Source organism: Odontesthes bonariensis, chromosome 23, assembly GCF_027942865.1.
Source record: "Odontesthes bonariensis isolate fOdoBon6 chromosome 23, fOdoBon6.hap1, whole genome shotgun sequence".
In the NCBI taxonomy this organism is placed as follows: Eukaryota; Metazoa; Chordata; class Actinopteri; order Atheriniformes; family Atherinopsidae; genus Odontesthes; species Odontesthes bonariensis.
The window spans coordinates 25062982-25088767 of NC_134528.1; the positions used below are offsets into that span (position 1 = coordinate 25062982).

Sequence of the window (25786 nt, forward strand, 5' to 3'; positions counted from 1 at the left end):
TCATTATGACACATCAGATTGCTAGATGAAATAGCTGAGATTTTGAGGCTTTAATCAACAGGTCTTACTGAATTCATCCTCAGAGTGAAACACTCTGGTTCCGGACTAAAGAAAAAAAAACTAAAAAAACAACCATGAATTAACTTCTTTTTTTTTTAAAGTTCTCAGTTAACAGGTGAACACAGTAAGAGTTTCCATCTGAGATGTCAGTCGGGCCCAGTTTTTTTTTTTATCTATTCACATTTAGATGAAAACAAAAGCATTGCTAAACTATTCACTGGCAGCTACCAAATGGAACGGAGAAGATTTAGTTACTTGTGAGTGTGTAAGTTAAATGAAGCATGAAAAAAAGATAACCCGCCTTTAACATCGAAACATAATTTCCCCTGCTGCAATATTCAGTCGTCATGATTTCAGCACTTCAACACGAAGGAAACTGTATTACCATATTTTCATTATAAAACCCTACAAAAGCTAAACAACAGGGTATATATTCCGTGTTACTTTTTGGTTTGAGTCATTTTTAGCTCTATGGATACATCAAACCCCTGCAAGGATCACTCCACCATCTGCTCCATCAAGGGACCAAATCGATCCAAAAATGCACACAGTATACTGTATATGATCTTTAACAAACGGAGCTAAAAATATTTCTCACAAAATCATGCCTCACTGGTATGGCGCTGCGCTTTCCTCTTTGGAATCGGTGTTGCATTGGGGCCCCACAGCGGCACAATTAGCCTGTAAACTATTCCCACAATCATGCTTGGCTTGATTTAGGGCAACGAGGCTTTGGAGGAACAGCAGAGAAGAGACATGATAAAGATAAACCTGGTAGCAGCTCAGCTAGAATACATCTTTCAAATTAGTTGAAGGCAGCTACAGAAAGCAAATGCAAAAGCAAAGCATATGTGATGACTTTCATTGTTTTGTTTTTTTCTAAGTACATTTGGACTGGCTAGTTGTCACCCTAATGAGTCTGTGTTTAGGCTTTCCCGTGACGGTTATTCAGTGTGGCAACAAGCCGACAGAAAATCCGCTCAACCAGGCAACAGGGGGAATGTGGATTCATTAACAGTTTGAGCCAAATTGAATTATTTAAGCCACATTTTGGGTTTAACGGCTTAAATTCAAACAAAACTCACGTCATAAGCAATGTAATGAGTGAGGTAGACTTCACTCTGAGCAGCCCCCCTCTCTACGCACTATATTAATAAAGTATATGACCTGGCCTGAAGTCCAAGTTCGATGATAATTTTAATCCTTAAATTCAGTTACATCTTTAAATCATTGTCCCTGTGCTCTTGAATGGTTTGTCTTAGGATCATCCAGTTGTAGAGCAAATTTGAATATATCAGACAATTCATTTTCCATCAGCCCATCAGTTTTTGTCTTTTGTTGTTGCCAGTGATTCAGTTTCACATGGCTGGATGTGTTGGAGGATAGGAGGAGTTCAAAATGTGTTAGCATCACCTTTTCTCTTAGCTTCTCCTCATGCTTTGACTTTGGTTTATACATTATGCACCATCCCCTACCGCTTCGTCTGCACTGTTGAACCCTCCTCATCGGGTGAATGTTAGAAAGGGTGCAGTCAGCTACCGAAAACAACAGTACAGTAGAAACACGAGGCCAATCGTATCGACGGCAGAGAAAAGTAAACAAACCGAGCAGAGCGTGAGTGTCACAGCAGGAGGGTTTCCTCGCTGTTTGTTGACGGTCTTCTGCTGAATGGAGAGCAGGTTGATCTTAACATAACAGAAACCACACGAACACACACATGTCGTTCCATTCACATGTGTGAATGACAGCTAAATCATCCACATCACTGTCCATAGAGTCACATGTGAAGATTAAAGAAGTGTTTGTTTTCCAGCATTGAGATATCGATTATAGATGCGCTCTAAGGTGGCTAATAGGCTTCATAAACAAGTACTTTGGCACAATTGCTGGCCACATTATAAATAAAGAGTAAGTCAACACTCTGTAGCAACAGAAGGTGAAGGTTGTCAGTTTGCCTCATGTGATAAAGCAGAATTATGTGATCCAGTCAGAGCAAGACTGATCTAATTCCAGCCAATCTGGCTTTATCCAGGAAAATCAAATCTACCCTAACTCAATCCAAGTTTGTGGTGGAGTCCAATTAGAGTGGAGACCATCCCAGTCCACTCAAATTCAGAGTTTCTTAATCTACTGTAATCCAGTACAGTGGAATCCACACAAGTCTGGTTGGTTGCGATATTAGATACAACCAGTATTTAAGATTACAACCAGTTCAGTCCAGTCTAACTCACAACAGTCCAACTAATGTCGTCCACAGTCTTTGGAAAAATTAATCATTAAATTATGAGGAAGCCATTATCTTCCAATGCTTCCATATCCTAGAATTGCAGCCTACCTGGAGTGTCCAGAAGTACAAGGTGTCACGTCTCAAGAAAAGAAAAAAAAGACTAATGTAAGGCTGAAGCAAGATGACTAAATGAGATTCCTAAACTGAAGTGTCAAAACTGGGCCAACGCATATCTGAAGATAGATCTGATAAAAGAGTTATGGAAATGAAGGTGACTATCGCTTGGTGAAAAGAATCTTCCAAAAACAAAGAATGAGGTGTGCAGCATTCAATGAAGCCATGATCTTTATGCAGGACAATGCATAAAGAGCCACAAACTGTTCATGAAGGACGATTACAGTCGTCCATGACTACTTGGTAGTGGTTCAAAAAAAGTTTCCCCCCTTATATATTCCCATCAACAAATTTATTTTCCTTCAACTCAAATGACTGAATCTTAAAATGAACAACAAACAACTAAAAAGAGATGAAGCCCAAAGAATAGAGCTCCACCCTCTATTCCAAATTTAAGAAGAAGAGCCTAAGACGGTGGGGATAAAATGCAGAACTTTAGGCTTCAAATCAGCACCTCACAAACCAGTGGGGGTCCTGATTGCCAATATGTCCATCTTTTATATTCAGGCTATGTTTAGAGCTTGTGGGCCCTTTTGAAATGAAAGACTTTTGGTGAACAATAACAACCCACCTCTCTGAATACAAAGGCTTTTGTTGCCGTTTCAGTGACAGCTGAAGGTAAACAGATCAAGACACCGAGGCTACAAAAATAGAAATAATGAAAAAAAAAAAAGAACTATGGTAGTTACGAAAAAGAAGGCAGACATTGTTGTTTTTCTTTTCTTTTTTTTTAAGAATTAGTTGCCCGAGTGGTATGATCCAATAATTTTCCTGTCCTGACGTCTGGTGATTCAAAAGGAGACATATAGAAGCAATAAAAACCAGACAAGAGGAACAGCTTTATGTGCGACTGCCTCAGGCCGCCGTGATCTCTCTGAATAGGAATCATTTAAAATAGCACAGGTGGGCTGCTGTGTGTGCATGCTGAGTGTACACAGGGGTGAGTGTACACGGTATGATTTTCCAAACATACAGTGGCCTTCTTGGCACACGGAGGGGAAAGAAGCTAGCATTTCGACACACACACACACACACACACACACACACACACACACAAACACACACACAGCTTTGTTTGGGGATCCTGGTCACTTCAGCACACTAGAGTGGACTGCTTGGCAACTAGTTGAGCATGAAGTCACACAATCAGACACAAACACACACCGGCCACTACAGAAGAGCCATTGGGGTTATGGTGCCCTCAGGTAAGGCTAATGACACGGAGAGTAACCAGTGCAACAGATGGCTGTCGCTAAGCCATATGAAGGCCTGTTAGCAAGTGGGAGGACTACGACTGCCTTTTGTTTACTTACTCACACTATCGCACGTATTTACACACATTCAGGCAGCATGACCGCTCTCAGACAAATCCTCTTCTTCTGCTTTCCAATCACTTTTTCCATGTAAGGAAACAATATAGTGGAATAATCTGGATAATATCAAGAAAAATATTGTAACCCTAATGGCTCCCATTTTAGCCATTTTATTGTGACAAATGGCGGCCTCTTTATTTGTTCAAATGAGGAAGGCTAGCCATCATGAGCTCAAATAACTGAAATTAACTACAGATTAACTACAGTAAACAGATAGCAGTACTATATTTACCACTGTATCAGTAGAAATCTCCGATGCATACAAATAAAGCTGAAATCAAGTAACAGCACATGGTTTAAATAAATTGTTTTTACCTTGGTACAGAGCAAGGCTGCCATTACTCTTTTCCCAACCCCTTCCAATTCCACGCGCAACCAATACTGTGGTTAATTAGGTGTCCCAGGTATGCAAAAGATCTTCTTTAGCAAAGAAATATGAAGCGATAACAGTGAACTCTTCCATTTCATTCTGCAGAGTGTTCTTATGAACAAAACAAGGTTCTCAGAATTTTGCTGAAGGGAAGACAGGGGAGAGCCAGAGGACTTTCAAACAGAAGAACAAATTTTTTTTTTTTTTTTTAGTGTTTAGGCACCAAATCGCTTTGTTAGGTGCAGGCGGCACAATGTCCTACTCAGGGTTTGGCAACAAAACTGCGTAGTTAGGTTTTGGGACCAAACTAACTGGATGATTGTGGAACAAGTATGTCTACTTTCAATGTACTTTAAAAGACTGAGACTATGCTGTTCTTAAAACTATCAGAGATACTGCAATTCACAGCTTTTGTTTCCAGGCCCAGCCCACATCGTTTGGTTTTACGATTGCTTGATATTTTTGTGGCTTTCTATGATGTCTTTGAGCCCTTTCGACATTAAAATAAATTCATGTGTACGGCTGTACATGTGAGGGGCTCACATGGAGATGTGTTTTTATGACAACAGTGTTACGTCACACAACTGTCGTGGGAATTAATAGTAAAATTCTCCAGTGTTACTTTTAAGGCGGGGAAAAAAAAAAAAAAACAGCTTTGGGAGCTAGAAGGTTTGCAGTGGTTATGCAAGACTTTCATCCAGAAGACCCAAGTTCTTCTCCTGAGAAAGTATTGTTTAAACTTATTTTCATTCACAAAGTCACATGGTTCGATTTAGGCAATACGATTCACATGGTCCGGGTTAGAAAAACACCATGGCAAAGCTGTTAGGAAGCTGCAAGTACCATTCACCATTTTTTTTCCCCTTATTTATCTTTGAAAATGTATCAAAATCATTTATATGCAGCAGAGACAAATGTGGTGAAAACGAAAACAAACTGATGTATTACTTTGAAAGTTGTGCCAAAAGTCGCCCAAAAAAAGTGCAATCCATGTCCACCTGCTCTAACAAAGTTATTGTTTTTTTATGACCGTTTTACATTTCACTTTGAGACTTGGAGACATAACCGAACAGCTAAACAGAACAAGGTGACATTACTGGGTTAGAATCTAAAAGCCATTTCAGCTGGTTGTGCGCTTGTGTGAAATATCGTCCAAATCACAGCAGATCGTGGGATGCAATCACACGTCCATTAAACAAGAACAAATCCAAATATTAAATGGAATGTACTTCAGTTTCAGCAAAATGCACCAGTGAGCAGGGGGTGCTGTGTGTGAACACTGAGCTAATCTGTGGTACAACTGAGACCTCTGCTGAGCATCTAAGACACTACAGCTTACCCAACTTCATCAAAGGTGACCCTTAACATTGAAAAGTTCATTCTTCTATTGCTGCCTCAGTTTTGCATTTTGTGAGACTCATAGGTGTTCGTGTATCAGTCCAACTGCTCTGCAACACACCATAAGAACCGGCAGACTGAGGTTTCTCAGAGGTTTGGAAAACATGGGTAATGAAACTCGTCAATGATTTACTTTCAAAGTTAGTACGAGAGCACCGTCTTCATCAAGAAAATAGATGAACTTGTCTGACAGACACATCGGTTAAGGTTATTCTCCCTTCACTTCATACACAAACCCGTGGCAACAAATGCCAATAAAGAAGAAAGAGGGGGACATATCTCTGAGCACATGGGATGCTTTAGGAAACGTGGCAAAAGTGAAAAAAAAGTTAGCCTTCATTCCATAAAATCTACTTTCATTTCGTTACAAAACTCTGATAGCTGTATCACACTGAAACTTAAGACAAGTGAACAAGATCATTTTTGTAGTCTTAGCTTGGTCTTTAAGTCACTGTTAATTGGAGGAAACTGGAAAATAAATTGTGGCTTTTCTTGGCTGGACTCCAAATGGGAGCAGCAGCAGTGATCAGAAAGAGGAAGAGATGCAATGGCCAGTCACAAAGCTGTAAATCATAGATAAAAAGATCTTTTTACATAAAAAAAAAATCTAATTTAGTAAATGTTTCATCGGAGTGACATTCAAAAAAAAAAGCTGCCATTGGCTTAATGTTTTTATTCACCCGCTTGCCAAAGGCTGCAGTCCAAAATCATAGCCACAAGAAGTACAAGCAAGTGGCTCCAGCTCTGTAGAGAAACAAACGAGCACACACACTTCCAGCGGAGGTGTTAATTGGCTGGTTCACCGACAGGCACACCAAGTTAAAAGCTACTTACGTGGAAGCTGTAAGAGCAGTGAAATTGAGGTGATGATGGCACCAAGTTGATCACCTGAGGTTGCACGATTTGCTCTCTGTGCCCATACAGTGTCACGATGCGTCCGGGAGCTGAGATATTTCAGTCTGGGCTGTACTGAATCAAACACAGAAATATACAAAGATTTTAGGGTGATAAATCTTATTTTTCCACACAGAGATTATAGTGACTTGTTCTTCACAAAAAATAAAACAACAAAACGAACCTAAGCCACTTGAGGGGCTGCTGTACTGGTACTACTACTAGTTGACGTGTCGTCTTCCGGGTCCAAATGAATGAATGAAACACATGAGCATCGTATGCAGTTTCCACCATTCATTCATTGTCTTGCACTTTTACCAAACAAACAACCTTTGCCGAACTATACACACACTTGTATTAACTATAACTTGAGTGTAAAATCAAACCAAAAGGTTCACATGTTTGCCACAACGGCGACAATGGTCAAAAACTGTGTGCTTCCCCAGTCAGCAGCACACCTGCCGACTATACCTGTAGCTCTATTTTAGCTCGATTCCTGCACCCCACAGTACAGAGCGCAGCCTACTTTGGCATTCAGGTAATACAATAAACACAAATGCACACATAAACAAATGGTTCTAACAGAGATAATGCGAGGGCTTTGCGATTCCCGCTTTCAGCTGCTTGGCATGAGGCTCACAAGCACCATTAGGCGTTTCCTCATTGGTTGATCAGTATCATGTTTGCTTTGAGCTTCATGTTGAGGGATGATGGCCTGTTCTCCCCTCCGACTATTGAATGTGTCATTCCTTCAGCTTTAGTACAACCTGTTACAAAATGTCATGGCATCATACATTTTCAGACCAGTCAAATTAAAGGCCCTCGGGTTAAAATATCCCTGCCCTTGCATTATGTTCTATTAATGTTACATACGATTTCTCTTCCTCCAGGTCAGCTCAACCTGGTAACAGCCTGGCTCAGCTCCTCCTGCCAAATTGTAGATTCAAGTTTCAGGTATTGCAGTTCTGAAATAGCTCACTTCATCTCATTTTACTGGTGCATCACATGGTATGACACAATAGGCTGTGATTTCCCAAAACTAAAACTTAGGATCGTTTTCACATCAGGATAGTCCAGGGGACTCTGCTCGATGGGACGGGGGAAGCCAAAACATTTCACACCTTTATTTGGTTCGGTTCACTTTCACACTGCCCTTCTGAAAGCAGACCAAAGCGTCACTCGGTTACAACAGCTGCTCATTTGGGCCGGTATTGCCCCAAAGCGACCACTGACCAGGCAGGAAAAAAAAAAACATGAGGAGTAAGAAAACCCGGCGCATCATTCGACAAGTACCGAAAACAGAAATCCATCCCTTTCAGCCGGCTTGTTCAAACAAGAAAGTTGACAAGTATGAGCAGCCGGCGAAGCAGTGAGCTCTCCTAATTCCTCTCTTTGGTTCGCTGGATAGTCATTAGCAAACCGCACCAGACCCACATTATCAGGCGGACCAGAGTTCACTTGTCTGGTCTGTACCAGAGTTCAGACGAGCTTTCACATTTTCTCAAACGAAGCGGACTATCCTAGGAAACAAACTCTGGTCTATTTAAAAGCAGACCAAACAGCTCTGGTGTGAAAGCGCCCCAAGACAGGCCCCAGACAAGGCCCAACCCCAGTTCCTCCACTTAGCCCTATCCATCCTTTTTTCTTTCTTGCAAGCAGGATAATTCCCCTTTTCTTGAGGGGGATTGATTCTGGTCATTTAGCCATTCAAATGGCCTCCAACACCCAGACTGAAGGACTGGAAAGAAAAAAAAAAAGGGGGGGGGAACGACATTTGCCCAGCAAAAAAGATATGGCCAAGAGGGAGGATTGTGCCCAAATCTTCACCCTTAAACAGTCGTTGGAAACACTGTCTCTTTACTTGTTAAACATCTTCACTAATCCTAACAGATGGACAGGTACAAAGACACACTTACAACAGGGCTCTCAAGTCTCACGCAATGAGCGTGAGACACACGCATTTCAACAAGTTCACACGCTCACACGCCACACATGCCATTTCTCACGCTGAGAAATGATCAACTTCGTCGCACAGAAATTATAATGGCCTATACTATAAACGAGTCAATGGCAGGTGCGCTCGTACAGCTCAGAACTATAGCTCTGGTACAGCTGTCTTGATTTAGCAACCCATCGGGAAATCACAAAATAGAATTTCTCAGCCAATCAGAAAACAGAATTTCTTGTTGCCGGGTGAGGTCTGAAATAGCTTTTAGCTGCAAGCACACGTTCCATGAATGCACAGCGGACATAACCTTTATGCTCTGAATGCGTGCAGAAGTTGTAGACGAGCTGGAGGTGGAAGAGAACCGTCAGGATCTTCAGCAGGTCATATCTTCATTTATTTTAATCTTTTGTTAGTTACTATAGTTTTCCTACTCCTTGTAAAAGACCAATACCTGCCTATTAAAGTGTTCGTTGGAGTAGTAGGCCTAAATATTCAGCACACACCCTTTGACATGAGCAACTTAATGAAAAATGAAAAATATGTAGGAGTGTAATTAGGCTTCCGTGGTTAATTCTTTTCAAAGGTGACTGGTATAAGCAGATTCCCAATAAGGCTATCTACAATTGCCAAACTGGTATTAGTTCTGCCGCACTGAAATGCTGATGCAGAGAGGGTTTTTTCCATGGTGGGGCTCAATAAAACCAAGACCAGGAACACGTTGGCTCTGAATGGAATTCTGTCATCCATCATGACTGTGAAAATGGCTGTGCTTTAAATGGGAGCCCCCAATATCAGTCATCAAGCATCAAAATCTGCCACAAACACTTACAACAACACTCATAAAATTATTTTGTTTGTTAAGACTTTGCATACCTAAAACAATTTATTTTGAAATATAGCAGAATTTAGTGTAAAAGTGAAGATTTGTGATTTTGGTATAAATAAAACAATTGTTCTTTAGCTAGTTTATGGCGATGGAATACTGCAAGGGACCAGCCCCCCCCCCCCAAAAAAAACGAAAGAAACCCCCCCTCGCACACGGCCCGGCCCCTTTCCCCCGCCCGAATCTCACTCCAAGCAAACTTGAAAACTTGAGAGCCCTGCTTACAAAAACAGAAAAAATTCACCCCGACGACCCACTTTTCTCACAGCTGGTCCAACGTCGGTGCAGTTTGTAGAGCTCTGGGATGAGTTGCGTATGTAACTGAGGAGAAAAACTGGGAGAGGTATAATTACACCAGACTTTTCCGTGTGGCAAGGCACAACAATTAGCCAGAGCCAATGTTGTAATTGCAACTTACAACCAGAAGATGGTGCCACATATCCACAGGAGAAACACTTCTGTTCAGCCAATTCTTTATTTTGAACACAAGAGATTTATACAATACAAATAACTGCATTTAAAGGTACAGATTACAAGTCAATAACACATTAATAAATGATTTATTCTGAAAGTTTAGGATCTAGAGCAAAACTCTTACAAATACTTCATAGTTGTTCCTCACACGCAGTGTTTATCATCACGGGCAGAGATCAGCACGAAACCAACTTTGAGAAAACATGTGGAAATGAAAGACGTTTCTTCTGAAGCATAAAACCGGTGAAGCCAGCTTATGGGCTGAAAATGACTGCCGGAAATCCTTCAAACCAACACACGACAGCACCACCGCACCCCTCAGCCCACCATCCACTTCCAGCGCCCCCTTGGGCTTGGATGATAATCTTAACATGACTTTATCCCCAATGAGAGGCAGATACTGCAAAACCTCAGCAAGAACAAAAATGACAAAAAGAGCTGACAGCCAGAATCACTCAAAGTTAAGCAGTCCAGTCCAATTGATCCAGTTACTCACTGTTGTAGTTTTAAACACTGATGTGCACAAAGAGAGAAAAGAACCTGATAAAATCTCTATCAAAATGAGCAATGCTCAAAAGAAAGGAAATCTAAAGAGCAACAGACACTGGCTCTTTATGGAACACCTCGTGACTTTTATAGGGGATGAATTTGATTCACTGAATGTCAAAAATACTCAAGTTTGTTAGAAAAGCAAGGGTGCGGGATTTTGGTGACATTGAGCTCGAAAAGCTGCAGATTGCGATAAATACTCCCTACAGAGAAAGGAATTTTTTTTTTTTTTTTATTAAAAAGACTCCAAAAGGAGTTTGGTTTCTGTGTTTCGGATCACTGCAGAATGAGGAGGAAATAAATGGCTCTTTGTAAAGCTGACAAAAACACTTTGCTTCTGATGTTCATGTGATTTTACCTGAAAGCAAACATTTTGGATTTGCCAAAATCCCACACTGAAACTCAAAGGTGATGCAGATCTGCAATGTTGGAGGAACGATGCAGAAGAAGCCGGCGGGGAGGACGTTGAATTAGGGTTTGCAGACAAAATATTAATTACAGTGAGATTTTACACAAAACCACCATCTGGTTTATTTCACCAGCTTCAAGTCAGATTTTCTTAGAACACAGATACATTGAAAAAAAAAAAAAAAAAGACTTGTCTCCTTGGTTTCTATTTCTATGTTACAAAAATGGATCAGTTTTAACAACAAACTATTAAAACCTCAAAATCTGTAAAACGCAGAGTACAGTATGTCACTCATGATGTAGTTTCATACATTTAATATGGTATAGTAATCAACGAAGAACATTTACTGGTGCATCACACAGCTTTAAACTTAAAATGCACCGTGTATCCACAGTTCAGGGCTCAGATCATGTTTCACAGACACATCCACTGAAACAGTTATCGTGACGCCCTGTGCACGTTAACAGCACACGGTGCCGTCAGCTTACGTCGGGTGCATTAGCGTGTTTGTACATGCGTGTTGGACAAGATCTGTTCATTTTGTTACCGTCACAAGACTCATTTGATATACCGTACACAACATTTTCTTTTTTTCCCCAAACCAGACAGGCTTTTAACAAACTACAAAGCTTTCAGAAATCAAATTCATATTTAAAATATGTACATCACTTTTGGAAAACTGCGCAAAGCGGATTAAAGAGGCTGGGAAGTGGGGTCGTGTGAGTGTGCGTCGACATGCATGTGTATGTGCAAGCATGTGGACAGGAGTTCTGTTACATTCACAGTTGCAGAGGACAGGTGGGCTTGACGGGAGAGCATATTGGTCTTATAACCACAGAGAGATACTACAAACACTGAGAATTTCAAGAGTCATCTACTACCTTATTGTCTGGTCTAATATAATGTACCTGTGCTCTCTTTATCTTTCTCTCTCTCTCACACACACACACACACACACACACACACACACACATACATGCCACAGGATGGGGTCTACGAGCGGCAGCAGCCAGCGGTCCTCATTTCTTTGTCGACGTACTCTTGTAGCTGAAACTTGGGCTCGTCGGGTTCCTTCATGGTCCTGTGCTTCAGCTCTCTGGGGGACAAAGAGAAGGGCAGTGCTAACACAGTGCTAAACAGATGTTAAACGTGTTGCTGCTTAACTAACCTCACCGTACCTCTATCTATCTAGACCTCCAAACTTAAAATCTGTAGAAGCCTATTTGCCCACATCATCAGACTTGGCTTGTAGGAGTGTATGAAAACAAGGTCGGTGTTTAAAGATTAAGTCCAAGGACTAACATTCAGCAGACCTCATGTCAGACTGGGAACTCGTGCTTTTTTTTGGTTTTCGCTTCCTGTTGAGTTGGGTCTTGGGACCAAACTGCCCGTTGAGGTTCAGGATCAGACAGTTGGAGAACAGTCTCTCACATATTGCTTCACATAGTTAGAACAACACACTGTTTCATTTCAGTCCAAACTAGCACCGTCCTGAATGCTAATAATCCAAGTCGCTACAGGAGTCAAAATGTCTTTATTTAAGCCAAAAGCACATCTCAAATGGACTTTTCTGTCTCCATCTTTTTTTCTTCCTCAATTCTATTTTGGACATGTCAGTTTAGATAATGAAATTTCAGAGTGCCTTGCTTTAGAGATATTTCAATATCAATCAGCTCTCTAAACTTCGCACCCAAACCAAACAACGTACAGTATAAAATCAACATTAGTTTTGTTTGACCTCTTTTTTTTTTTCTCAAAGTGTCTGAGGATGGCTGCGTTACAACAGCCTGCCAGGCTCACGACGAGTCAACCTAGAAAATAGATGAGAGGCCTGTTGCATGCGGATGAAGTCGCTTCAAACTTGTGAATTTCTATTGGGTCTTTTAACCCAAAGTATGATCTTCACCTCAAAACTGACCAGATTTTTGGAGTGGCTATACCTACCCTGAGAGTAACAAAAGCAGAAGGTCTCCTTGGTGAAAGCCTTTTTGCTTTAAGTCACGCTTCCCACACAGACACCACCTCTAAAGGCAGACTTGGTTCCAGATAAACACAAAGAAGCAGAAATCAAAAGATATGGCTTTCTGGTCTGAAACGGCACCTTTACGACTGAGTAGTCGGTGCCACAAAAGCATAACTGGAATTAGGAAAAAAAACAAAAAACGAATTCAGTGAATGATGATTTCATTTGTAGATGGATCTTTTATCTCTATAGAGATATCATTACATTCATGAGACTCGGCTGCTGTGTATCAGCCAACGGATTTCAGGGTTTTGTTACACTGAATGATTTGAAACAAAAGATGCATCGGTTCTTTTTTCTGTGCTTTTATCAGTGTTTGGAAATAGACCTTCTGGGCATCAGCTACTCTTAAAGCCTAAAACACACCCAGAAAAATGGACATACTGGGAGCTATGTTTTGGGTTTCAGGGGATGGAGGGCAGCAGATCAAACCACTGTGAGGCACAGGAGGGATGAGCCCTTTTTAGAACTTAAATTTCAGCCTCTGTTCGTGTCTCTCTGTGACCATTTCGTGGTTGCTTTAGGTTTCTGTAAATATCTCTGTTCAGTTATTTTGTGGACTTCCAAAACAAAAAAAGTATGAGCTCCCCTGACACTTAGGGGCCCTCAGTAAATTCAGTTACCCCTTTGTGCTTACTGTCTCACCAGAACTAACAAAATGAAGGCAATTACTTGCTTTTGTTTTAAAAAAAATAAAAAATCCAGAGAGTGAGCTCGATGCTCTGTTGATGTAAAGCTTAACATCTCCATTTGTGCTTCAATCTTAAAGTTGCACCTTAAGTCAAGATAAGTGTAACAGCGGGCCATCTGTTCTCGTCATGCCTGCACTTCCACAGTTTTAGCACTTTTCTTGTTGCTTTTCATCGCACTCGTGTTATTTGTGCAAATAAAGTACCACTCCACGTGAATGGCACTAAAACACGGGGTAGAGGTGAAAACGGAGTGGAGCAGCCACAGATGAGAAGCCCCGAGAGCTTTGGAGAGACGAGTAGGTGAAATATGTAAAAGCCATAAAGTCGCAAACACCAACTTGAGGAAAACAACTAGAAAGTATCTGGTTTGAAATCCTCTGTATTTGTGGAGTGAGTGCGTGCCCGATTGCTGCACTATCCTTGGCAACACCCCCCATCATGCCAGCCTGTAACCATAACAAAGCTATAAATGTGAAACAGCTCCCACACAAACTGTCCGACATTACACGTTTGAGAGAAATGTGAATTCAAAATAGTATCCTCATTCCTCGTGTATTCATAAATATATTATCAGCTAAATTTGTATTTGTGTCCGTGTGCATTTGAAAGCTCGAGTTTGGTATGTGTCAGTTTTCACTCCATAACTGTATATCACAAATATACATCATGTAAGACAACAACTGCGAAGAAACCTTTTCTCTTTTATCATTACCGGCTGCTCGTGCTCCTGAGCTTAAGCTGTACCGTTTTCACCACACACAACGTTTGGGTGGGGTGCACAGGTGTATTAAAGCGATAGTTTGCCTCTTTTGACATGAAGCTGTATGACATCTCATACTAGCAATATCGTTTATGAACAATGGGCCTCATAGAACATTTTCGTATTTTTATTCTAAATTTCTCTCACTTTTTTCGTACGAAGGTCTCGTACGAACACGCCACGTCAGATTCAACAAGCGCTCTTAACTTCAGAAAAAGTGTGTAAACGACCTGCGTAAATGATGAATCACACCTGTGCGTATCTTAAGTTCACGTGCACGAGGATAGTAGATTTGCATACTCCACGCCCTAAATGATACCATATAAGGCTGTGCTTCCTTGCTGCTGTGCCAGGAAGTGTTGAGTGCTGAGAATACGGGCTCTGAGATTAAAGTTCTGCTTTCAGAGATCCAAAAAGGAAAATCTGTAATTTTTAGCAGTGTAAGCAGTGGACGGGACCTGTTAAAGTGAAGAAATGGGAAGCAATTACGAGTGCTGTTAATACCATGTCAGCGAAATAAAAAAATAAATGGTTTGATATGAAAATGGCTTAAAAAAAACGTCTCGCCATGGGCAGGCGATGGATGACTGCAACTAAAGCCGTGCAATCAGTTGTTGCCTCATCATGATGGCACTTTGATGGGGTGGTCCATGAGGGTCTTCTGGTAGTGGGAGACCCTCGTTCATGGCAATATTGCGCAAATCTGGCATGCCTTCTCTGGGCTATTTTGCCCCCCGCTGTATCGAGACACACCCACCTGGCCTTCAGCAGTGCGCTCCACAACGGCACGGGTGTTTTGATGCGTATATGTGTCTTGTGCTCCAATTATGATTGGCAGTCCAGCCACGGCATGAAAGTCCCTCTTAATTTGTACTTGTTGGACAGCGGTGTGTGGGAATTTGATGTACCGTGGGTGATAAACTGATGAGAGCTTTGATGACCAAGGGGAGCGCACGACTCACAGAGGACAGGGACACCCCCGATCTGTCTCCAGTCTCCCTCTGAAAGGTTCCAGTGGCCAAAAATCCAAAGATGGACGTGTGGTGGAATTGGGGTTGATCGGCGTGTTTCTCTCTGGAGTTGTGGCTGTAGCAATTAAGCTGCATATTTGTAGCAGCACAGTCCATGGCAATCTAAATCGCGATCTCAGCCATTCGTCTGTCTCCACACGCTCAAGTCAGCCGCTGGTTACGCTTCCCGTTATATACAGATTCAAATTAACCTTCGATTAGTGCATATTTTAAGTAAAACAGAATAATGTCAGCATCATTGTTGGGTATAATGTATATATTTATTTATGTTTTCTTCAAAGTAATTAAATATACAATCCATAAGTCAAGCAAACTTGATTTGAATAACAGCGGACTATTTTACAAAACTCCTACGACAGCTCTAGATCACTCGTAAATTCTGTTCGTACCTGAAAGAAAACGTAAAATACGAAAAGATTGGTGAATGCGCAAATTCTCTTAAATCACTCGTACGGACGATTTAAGAACAAATCTGTGCGTACGAACGCTTCTTGCATGAGGCCCATTGACTTACCCCCTACTGCGTACTGTGAGCCGAGTTCCGGCCTCGTTTTGGCGTTGACGAAAGTAGTCCGGCTAGTTGGCTGGGGTTTAAAAAAATAAAGCGTTTGGCTTCTCAAAACAATATGCGTTCAAAAAGAGCTGTGTAGACCGTGCAGACCGAAGTGCAGACCGAAGTGCAGACCGAAGTGCAGACCGAAGTGCAGACCGAAGTGCAGACCGAGCAGTCCCCTGAGAATAATCCCCTGAAACAGCCGGCTGTCGGCAGGTGGCAGCACGCAGTGATACGAAGGGAGAGAAAATAGCGCCAAGCGATTGTGAGGTCTGACTTTTTCCTGGAGAACGATTTTGTGATCCAAATGTTTACTCTTTTGAACGCATATTATTTTGAGAAGCAAAACACTTTATTTTTTTAAACCCCAGCCAAATAGCCGGACTACTTTCGTCAACGCCAAAACGAGGCCGGAACTCGGCTCACAGTACGCAGTAGGGGGTAAGTCAATGTTCATGTACGATATTGCTAGTATGGGATGTCATACAGCTTCATGTCAAAAGAGGCAAACTATCGCTTTAATACACCTGTGCACCCCACCCAAACGTTGTGTGTGGTGAAAACGGTACAAGCTAAAGCTCAAGGAGCACGAGCAGGCGGTAATGATAAAAGAGAAAAGGTTTCTAATGTAACCCTAATGTAGATCTTCCTATAATACCACCATAAATATAGGTGAAGGTAAAGCAAGTTTGAACATCTAGAAAAGTAAGACCCTTCAGGTAGTCAGAGTTATTAAATTGGCCAAAGAGAGCAAAACTCAGATGAAAATGAAGTAATTTCATCTCAAGCGTCCCAGCTTGCAGCTTGTGTGTAAAAAAGGTTGGAATTCACAGAATAAATTAAAACTATTTTGAAAGTTAACTATTGATACTTGTAAAATGTATTCATCGAAACACAATTAGTAACTAAAACTGTTGAACTTGCATAAAATAAATGTTACCTTTAAAAAGATTGAAGGTTTTGTGAACTTGTAGGTTGAGTCAACAGAAACCATACAGAGAGTAAGACAACAGAGTACCATCAGCCACGTCATACTTAACTCTTTCGGTGCCATTGACGTCTATAGACGTCAATTAAAAAAAAAACGTTCACTGCCAAAGACGTCTATAGACGTCAATTAAAAAAAAAACGTTCACTGCCAAAGACGTCTATAGACGTCAATTGCGTTTTTAACGGAGCGGGCTGGGGGACAATCTAGCGGAGTTCGTCGCTAAATCTTAGGCTTGTAAACACTAAACAGGAAATATACTGGCAAAATTACCCGCTAGGTGGCAGCAGTGCCACTACGCACAAAAAAAAAAAAGAGCTTGTTTTCTCAATTTTTTAGGTCAAACAGCTGTTTTTGGTGAAACCAACCTATGTTCTACTGTCTATTACTAAAAGACTGAAAATGGTAGAAACAAACTTTTTTTTCCTGATCAAAGAAGAGAGTCTACTCTTTCTTTTGGTAATTTCGGTGTGTACATAGTCATAAGACACACTTTTCTGTGGGTCTTGGAAAATCAGTCAAAATACTGAAAAACACTTGGCAGTATGGGTGGCTCTGAACTGAAAATGGCTGGCAGCCAATGAGTTAAGCATGAATGACGTGACCGCTGTTGCACTATACATATATGATTTCAGAGAAATATATAAATATATATATTATATGATTTTACTTCAGAGAAATGTACAACCCTCTGTTAGAAAAGCTTTACAAAGTCTACAAAGTGAATGAGTGCTTTCCATGCTGTGCTGTTGTCTTGTACATGTGACTCACTTGGCCACAGCAGTGAAGGCCAGCTCCACATTCAGCCCAGATTTAGCACTCGTCTCCATGAAGGGTACTCCAAACTCCTGCACAGAGAAATATCTGCGATTAGGTGTGTGTGTGTGTCCCTGTGTGGACAAAATGACCCAGATAGCACAGATAGATGATGATTAGGATTAATTTACGACTTGGAGCTCTCGGATTTTTAAGTGCCTGGAGAGAGATGAAAGGGTTGCTGATCAATACCAATAACTCAACAACACTTTGGATACATGATGTTATTTCTGGCTTTCAAAAATAATTTTCTCCCCATTTTCTTCTAATTTATAAACAAGGGGAAGGACACAGTTCAGTCGATGAAACACATTCTCAGGTGTAATGCTCTCATATTGTGTCTGTGAAAACATCTCAATATTCCTGCTGAGTGCGTTGGCTTCATAACTGTAGTGCATCTGCCATGCTGCTCCCCACGAGTTCATGTTCACTCCCAACATGCTCTCAGTGGTTATCTGAGAAAAGCAGCCAGGAAAATTTAATTATAAAGGCTCCACCATTTATTCCAACAATTACAGTATTATGTGCCTCCACAAATACACAATTATACGCACTGATGAAAACAAGCCAGCTACATGAGGGGAGGGGGTCCAGCTAAAGAACCCTGTGTCCTCTATCGACGTTACACGTGTCAGACTGCAGGTGTATTACGGAGAGCTCACCTTTGCCAGTCTCTCCCCCTCCTCTCGCTTCACCACCCTGTCATGTGTGGAGTCGGCCTGAAAATCAACGGACACAAAAATGGAATTAGACACTCAATGATTTACCAACTATAGCAGCATACTTTGCTAACTACAAAGCCAAGGATTATCATAAAAAAGAAAAAAATATACATGTATAATTCAACTATATACCTTTTCAATTCAAATAAACAAAGATGAGGAAAAATGGTGTTCTTTTAGCTTCTTGAAGGCAAAAAAACTTAAAAACAAGGCAAACTAAAACAACTTTTCTTTTGTTGTAGCCGAAGTCAATCTAAGTAGCATGCTAGCTAATAATTCTCAGGCCACTATTCGCTTTTATTTTAATTTTCAGTTTTTTTCATCTCCTGCTGCTGCTTGTAAGCCTAATTTAACATATGTAATTAACTAAACAATTTTTTCAGCTCTGTTGGGTCACAAACTTGAGAACAAATATGTCCTCCAACTTGTTTTAATAGGTAACTGCTTATTTCTCTGTGGCTTGGTGCTTGACTCAGATTTAAAACAGGTACAGCTAAACTAGCTATTAACACATTTATTGGACAGGTGTTAACATTCAAATTAGTTAGGTGGCTCACCTAAGAACTCAATTGTCTAAATTCTTTTATTGCCGTTTTCGTGTCAATTTAATCTTTTTTTTTTTTTTTTTAAACATGGACTGTTAATGTAAGATGTCCAACTTCTCTTACAAGCTTGCTAAATGAGGCCTATTCCTAACGGAAGAGGTTTTTTATTTTTTTTTATTTTTAAAAAGTGTTTAACACTAATTTTGAGTCTCCTCTTCTTTCTAAGCTAAATACTCCCCGTGTTTATATGATATCGATGCGTAAAAACGCACAGATGTTAAACTCCACAGAGCTCAATGGGACTGTATGGTTGGATTCTTCATTCTCTGTGGATCTGTCAGTGTAAGAGACTAATTTCATGTCACTTGATCCATTGTCAATACAAATGCTAAACATTGATTAGTCGAGCTTTAATACCACTTGTGTTTGAGCCAGTCAGGTTTACTAAGATGATGCTGTGAAATTACTTCAAGAATGTGGCACTTGTGCATTTTCTCTGTCAAACATAATTAAGTTATTTTACTGTGCTCCCAGGCATATGCATCCATCTGTCCTTACACTGCGGCTCCCATGACACTTCCTTCCATGGCTTTTCCCCTTCCCACCCTCTGAGTCCATCTGTCCATCCAGCCATCTCCCAGTATTGGCAACACGGATTTACCTTGTTGCCCAGCAGCATGACGACCACATCTTGCTGAGCATATTCATGAATCTCTGTCAGCCATGCCTGTTGATGAAGAAAGAGAAAAGAGAAGTAAAGAAACCCAAACAGTTGTGGAGACAAAGAAAAACGAGGGAATACAGAGAGATCGCAATGATGGAGGGGAGGAACAGGAAATAAAGACTGGTGATAGAGGAGATGCATGGAGCCATTGAGGAAACAGTAACGAACATATTGTTGTTCACTGCCTCCATTTCATTCTGTACACCCCTCCTTCCTCCAGATCTTTCCATCTTCACCCATGTTCTCTCATCTCACATCTCCATCCATCCATCTCCATCCAATTACAGGCCAGTGGATTCTTTCCACTGTGCTATGAGGCTTGCTCAAAGAGCTTTTATCCTCTCTGGGAGTCATTTCTGCACACAACTTTCAGCAGAGATAAATATTCTTGTCTGTTTGCCAGAGGCCAAGTTTGTTTCCATCCTACTTTTTATGTGCAAAGCTGTGAAAAGCCCAACAGTGACGTCACTGAGCAGCCACAATAGACTGGAACAAATTAAAGATGCAGCTAAAAGACAAGATGCAAAGATAATAAAAATGGTTGCAGCATCTCGAAAAGCTGATTGGTCAAGTCCCTCAGCTAATATAATATAATTCAATTCACAAAACAAAAACAAATGCACTTGGCAATATTCCAGTATTCCAATTAAAGCTAATGCAACAAATAGGCTTAGATTAGGTTAAAAGCACTGGGAACCATTTAAACAAACAATGTTCTATAATTGATCTTACCTGTTTGCTGTGGGGAAGAAAAAAAAAATATGATCTGATACTTTAATGAGTCACTATATTAGTAAAATGTTAGAATAATCAATCTGAAATGGTGTTACACATTATCTGACTAGATGATTGACGTTGTTTTTTTTTTTGTTTTTTTTTAATCCGTCACCAATTTCGGGGCGGCCGTGGCTCAGTGGTTAGAGTCGGTCGTCCAATAACTGGAAGGTTGGCGGTTCGATTCCCACTCTCGCCACTCAAAAAAAGATTGGTGGAACTGATAGCTGGAGGGGTGTCAGTCCACCTCCTTGTCACGGCTGAGGTGCCCTTGAGCAAGACACTGTGCTCCCCGGGCGCTTCATGGCTGCCCACCGCTCCAGGTTGGCATCTGTCTCTGAGTGTGTGACCCTGTGCGTGTGTGTCAACAGGTGCCAACCTGGATGGGTTAAAAGCGGAGGACAAATTTCGTATGTATTGCATGACCAATAAATAAATCTGATCTTTTAACAGCGTGCATAGCATCACTTCATCATCAACTTCCATGTTAAGATGTTAATTGTGGCTCTGTGTGCACTAGCCTGGGCGAAAGCCGACTGTCGACTCTGTCAAACAGTCTGGGAAAACCCAAGAGGAATCCGTTTCCATGGAGGGCGGGACCTTACCCAGCAACTTAAATTCATTGGAGTAACGGAGTTCCCTTAACCAATCATAATGTTTAGAAATGACGTTGGTTATGCGCCGAGGTTCATGCTTACTCTCGCGAGGCTCTAGCTCGCGAATCACGCTTCCCACATCCGCTTTCATTATACCGGTACCATTTGATAAATCAAACTTTTCCCAAAGCCAGTTGGAAGGAGAGCTACGACATCCTTGCCACTAACAAAATTGACGAGGCATTCTCCTCTTGCTCTCGTTTTAATTGTGTAATGCTCTCCAGAGTTGAGACAACTTCATGGATAGCTTCTAGCGTTCTTCCGTCGCCATGTTTATTTCCGCTGCGGTTGAACTACAATTATATGGACTACAATGGACTCCGCGCGTGAGTTCTGCGTCACCACTCGCAACTGTTTGCTGATTGGCAAAACACTGAGCGAACCGAGGTAGGGGGATTTGGCCAGACTATGTGCGGAGCCAAAATCTTTGGGCGGAAGTACGTAGGATGGCGTCGCCAGGCTATGTGTGCACAGCCATTTCATTCAATAAAGTTGTCGACGCTGTTTTGTAATTAACGATGAGGTGCGATTACCAGGCAGCTTAAGAGTAGGGCTGGGCGAGTTAACGCGTTATTATCGTGTTAACTCAAATTATTTAACGCCGATAAATATTTTATCGCGCATTAGCGCAGGTTTTGTTTTTTTATTTTATTACTGTAAAAGTCTGTTGCTCACAGGCTTTTATTTTGTAAAAGTCTGTTGCTGTCTGATGCGGAACCAGAAAAGAAAGTAATTGGTGGATCCACCAAACATGGAGAAGGGTACTTTTCCTTGGCCATTTTCATTTTAAAGTTCTTCCAGACGGCGGAGGAGTCGACAGAACCAAAGTCATCTGTAAACAAGCCAAGTTGAATTGTCTTATCACCGTAGTAGTTCCAGTCTAAAATATCACTTAAAGGCAAAACACACAATTGATACCAGCAAGTCATTCAACGAAACAGACGGTGGAGCAAGGCTTTTACATAAAAACTACATAAAAATGCTGATGTTAAAAGTGTGTTTGCACAACAAATGTTATGGCACTTTCATTCATATGGCAGTACATTTAAAATAAAACTAAATGCTAAAAGCTATACACTACTTTTAAATTAATTTTTGGATTTTGCGTACAAATTTGATTAATCATGATTAATCAGGGAAATCATGTGATCAATTAGATTAAAAATTTTAATCGTTGCCCAGCCCTACTTAAGAGTGTTGTCCATGACAACATAGACATACAAACTGCAGTCAGACTTTCTGCAGTTTTACCTGCACTCTATTTTGCTTCTACACATCTCAGGCTTCAGAAAATGATAATTTACTGAATTTTGTGTATTTAAAAGATGAAAAGATGAAATAAGGAGATAAAAAGGTTTCTGCCTGACAGAGACATTGTGTTTTTCCATCTACCCACTCACACACATACTCAGAGTGCTTCTTATTACATATTTGTACTCTATATATGCAGCATTGTATTCTCTACAACCACACTGTGAGCAGATCTGTGGTAAATTTTCAAGTTTAGTGTCTCGCACAAGGACACACATGCACATGGAGTTGCTGTGGATCACAGCACCAATCCTCTGATTGGAAGATGACCGCTCTACCCCATGAAAAGGTGACACATCTTCATTGTAATCGGTGCCATATCCATTTCCTCTTGTATTTGGTTGGGTTTTCGATAGATGCAGCATTTTTCTTAATGCACTGCATTATCCAATTTGTGAAAAGTTAAACTTTTTTTTTACGTATGTTTTGTCAAACTGCAAAAAGAAAAAAACAAATTAACGCTCTGATGGGTAAAAAGACATGAGGATGTAAAGATCTGATAGAAGTTTAGTTAGCAGTTATCAGCTTTAAGTGAGGGACATAATGTTGGGAAAATTGAGTTTTATGTCCTTTATTGAAAATGAACCATTATCCTGCAAAATCAAAGAACTCCTTTGATATATATATGATTGACATAGCAACTGAAAATGTGAACCTCAAGACTACATGTCTGGAAATGAAACAAAACAAGCCAGGGATGTGTAGTGAGATAAAAGTGGTTCCATCAGACCTCTGCAGGTCATCACTGCTTGAAGCTACCCCATCTAAGACGGATATTTAGAGGTAGATGCCTCACACTGGCTTGTGAGATGTGGCTCAGTCGATGGCATATTGCAGCAAGGCACAATCTGCTCATTTGAAATAGCAGAAAATACCAAACTTCACATAACAAGTTCACACTCTTAATCAAACATGAAAGTTATTCTTAAATTTAAAGTTCTTTATACTTAATTAGGTGGCATTTCCCTTCGCCTGGTGAGGGAGTGAAAATGTTTTAGGTACGGTAATCAGAGTATTCCTAAATCCCTGAGTAATTCTCTGAGCAGATTCTGCATACGTGTGTGATTTTCTGTGATTAATCCGATTTTTAGAGAGAGAGAAGACAAATAATGAACCACAGATAAGCACAGGATTTTAAATAAACTTTAAAGGCTGCCTAATTTTCAGTTCACAGGAGATGATGATGAGCAGTTAAATTTCCTGAGATTCTTCCATTAATCCTGGATAAGCGGGAGAAGAAAAAGATGGACTAAAGAAGGAATGAAACTTAAAGCTTGTGCAACAGTGAATTCAGCGATACTGAGCCGTTCAAGGTTATGTCGAAACAGGAGACGTTTAATCATTAGCCTAAGGGGGATGCTACCAAAAAACATGCCCTCCAGCAAAATGTCCAGAGAAAATATTATGTTTTATATATATATATATATATATATATATATATATATATATATATATATATATATTATATATTATTATCATTACACCATCTCTTTATGTGAGACCCTAAAGTTGCATAACCTACTTTACAAAAAGAGACGAAACATTCTTTGTACGTGTCTACTAAATGTCCAAATCAGGGGAATATATAATATACTGATCAGACCTGAGATGCAGAAATTCACAGACCTCTAAATAAATATACGTTGGTGCCAATGCAGATTTGTAACGCAGATGCCGTCTTAAATTCAGGGCTCGTATTTGAACATATTCAACCAGACACACGTACGTTTCTTGAATAAATAAATCAGGCTCACACACAGAGGGATTGTACAAATGTACAAAAGCTGTTGATGTCTTCGAAGGCATTGAAGGGTAATTAATAAAAAAAATGCGTGACACAAAATGTTGTCACTGCAAAGCAAGACAGGAATGTGGGAGAATAACGATGACTTGCAAGCGGTTTAAGATGGTAAAGAGCCTTTGGACGATGATCACATTTACATGCCATGAGAAAAAAAAAATCATTGTTATGGTCTACTTAGAGCAGGGCTTTTAAAATGCTTTAAACATCTTATTCTGACTAAAAGCATACAGAAATCAAGCTTCTCGAAAATGAAACTGGGGATCGAATCAATTGTGTACATGCTCAACTACTCAAATGTGCCTAGGTGCTCTGCACATGCTCCAAAGTTCCATCTCTTTGCACCTTTTTCTACAAAATAATATACCTTAAGTGTATATTAATACAAATTAATTCCCAATAAAGCATCAAGCACTCACCTATTTCTTTGCTTTTGTTGTCAAAATGCATCGAAAACGGCCCATTCGCACTTCCTGCCAACTCGTAGTCACTTCGTGCATTTCCAGACTGTCGCTCTGCTCTAACAAAATCCTGCCTCATCTGACAAAAATCACCATCCAAGTAAACTAAGGACAACATCTGTGCAGTGCATTCAGCTATTCTTACATGTACGACGATCTCCTACAGCAAAAGTTAAAGGCAGCAGAATGTCTTGAATGTTTCCGCACACTACTTGGATTAATATATGTAAAATCATCAGTGTTTATGGGAGTAGACTGATTGAAAGGCTGGCCAAGTGTATCAATTTAAAATTAGTTTGTAGAAAATAGAGGTGGAATACTTCCTGAAGGGACCGTAAAGCATGAAACAACATCGGGAATAACTATAAACTTTAGATTTTGCATTCAAATTCTATTCTTTTTTTTTAAAGAGAAAGTTGTCAGACTGACAACAAGAGACTCTGACCTGAAAAAATGCTTGGGATTACTCAGTCAGGTTGAGCTCATTGCAACTCAAACTTCAGCGAGACAGTGCAGCTAATGCTAAGCTCTACCATAAATATGAGAAAGCATCTATGATTTACGCTTTTTGACCAACTGTCAAACTCAAATCTCTCAAGCATACCTCAATAAATCAGATTAGCTTGAGGGGACAAGGCTTCAAATGTCTCCATTTTCTCTGGAGCCTCAACTGAGCCGTTTCTGTGCTTAGCTATTGTGACCAAATATCTATCAGCTTCAAAAACAAAACATTTCTGCATCGTGTATTTTACACTCTTAGACCTTATATTCTTTCCCTCCCCTTCACTCTTAACCACATTAAAGGATGAGTTGCTGTACACTAGAAGATAAAAAATGAAGCTGAGATTGTCGGCTGCGACAGAGAGCAGCTGTTTATAGTTCAAGCATCAATAAGCACACAGTGACTCCGTCTTAGCGCATATGCAGTATTTCATTGCTATTGAGTCAAACAGGAAGGAAAGGTCAGGCCTCTGTTTTACACACACACAGATTTCCACTTGCCTTCTTCCATCACTCTCTTTGTGTGAATCATCAAACGAAGACCACTCAGATCAGCAGTAATCCCTCCCTTCGTCTGCAGGTTTACAGTATCCTGAGAGCTTTACATCACTTCATTACACTGAGATTAATGTGCTGAGCCCTCACCTAGTAGCTCTGACTCCTAAAAAC

General features: G+C 40.6%; 1 protein-coding gene and 1 long non-coding RNA gene across 3 annotated transcripts in view; both read right to left on the reverse strand.

The window, feature by feature from the left end:
• LOC142374215 (uncharacterized) overlaps window positions 1-9648 on the reverse strand; it is a 41342-nt gene extending 31694 nt beyond the window's left edge. The window contains exons 1-2 of the long non-coding RNA XR_012768665.1: window positions 9553-9648; window positions 6437-6571 (exon numbers count right to left, since the gene is read on the reverse strand). This is a non-coding gene — a long non-coding RNA (uncharacterized LOC142374215). The remainder of the gene's footprint in view (window positions 1-6436; window positions 6572-9552) is intronic.
• A 135-nt stretch (window positions 9649-9783) lies between these two features.
• rab26 (RAB26, member RAS oncogene family) overlaps window positions 9784-25786 on the reverse strand; it is a 127789-nt gene continuing 111786 nt past the window's right edge. For both annotated transcript variants that reach the window (XM_075457693.1, XM_075457694.1), the window contains 4 exons: window positions 19551-19616; window positions 18285-18341; window positions 17578-17654; window positions 9784-11855 (listed from right to left, as the gene is read on the reverse strand). In XM_075457693.1, coding sequence (XP_075313808.1) covers window positions 11753-11855; window positions 17578-17654; window positions 18285-18341; window positions 19551-19616 — 303 coding nt within the window. In that variant the 3' untranslated portion in view covers window positions 9784-11752. The remainder of the gene's footprint in view (window positions 11856-17577; window positions 17655-18284; window positions 18342-19550; window positions 19617-25786) is intronic.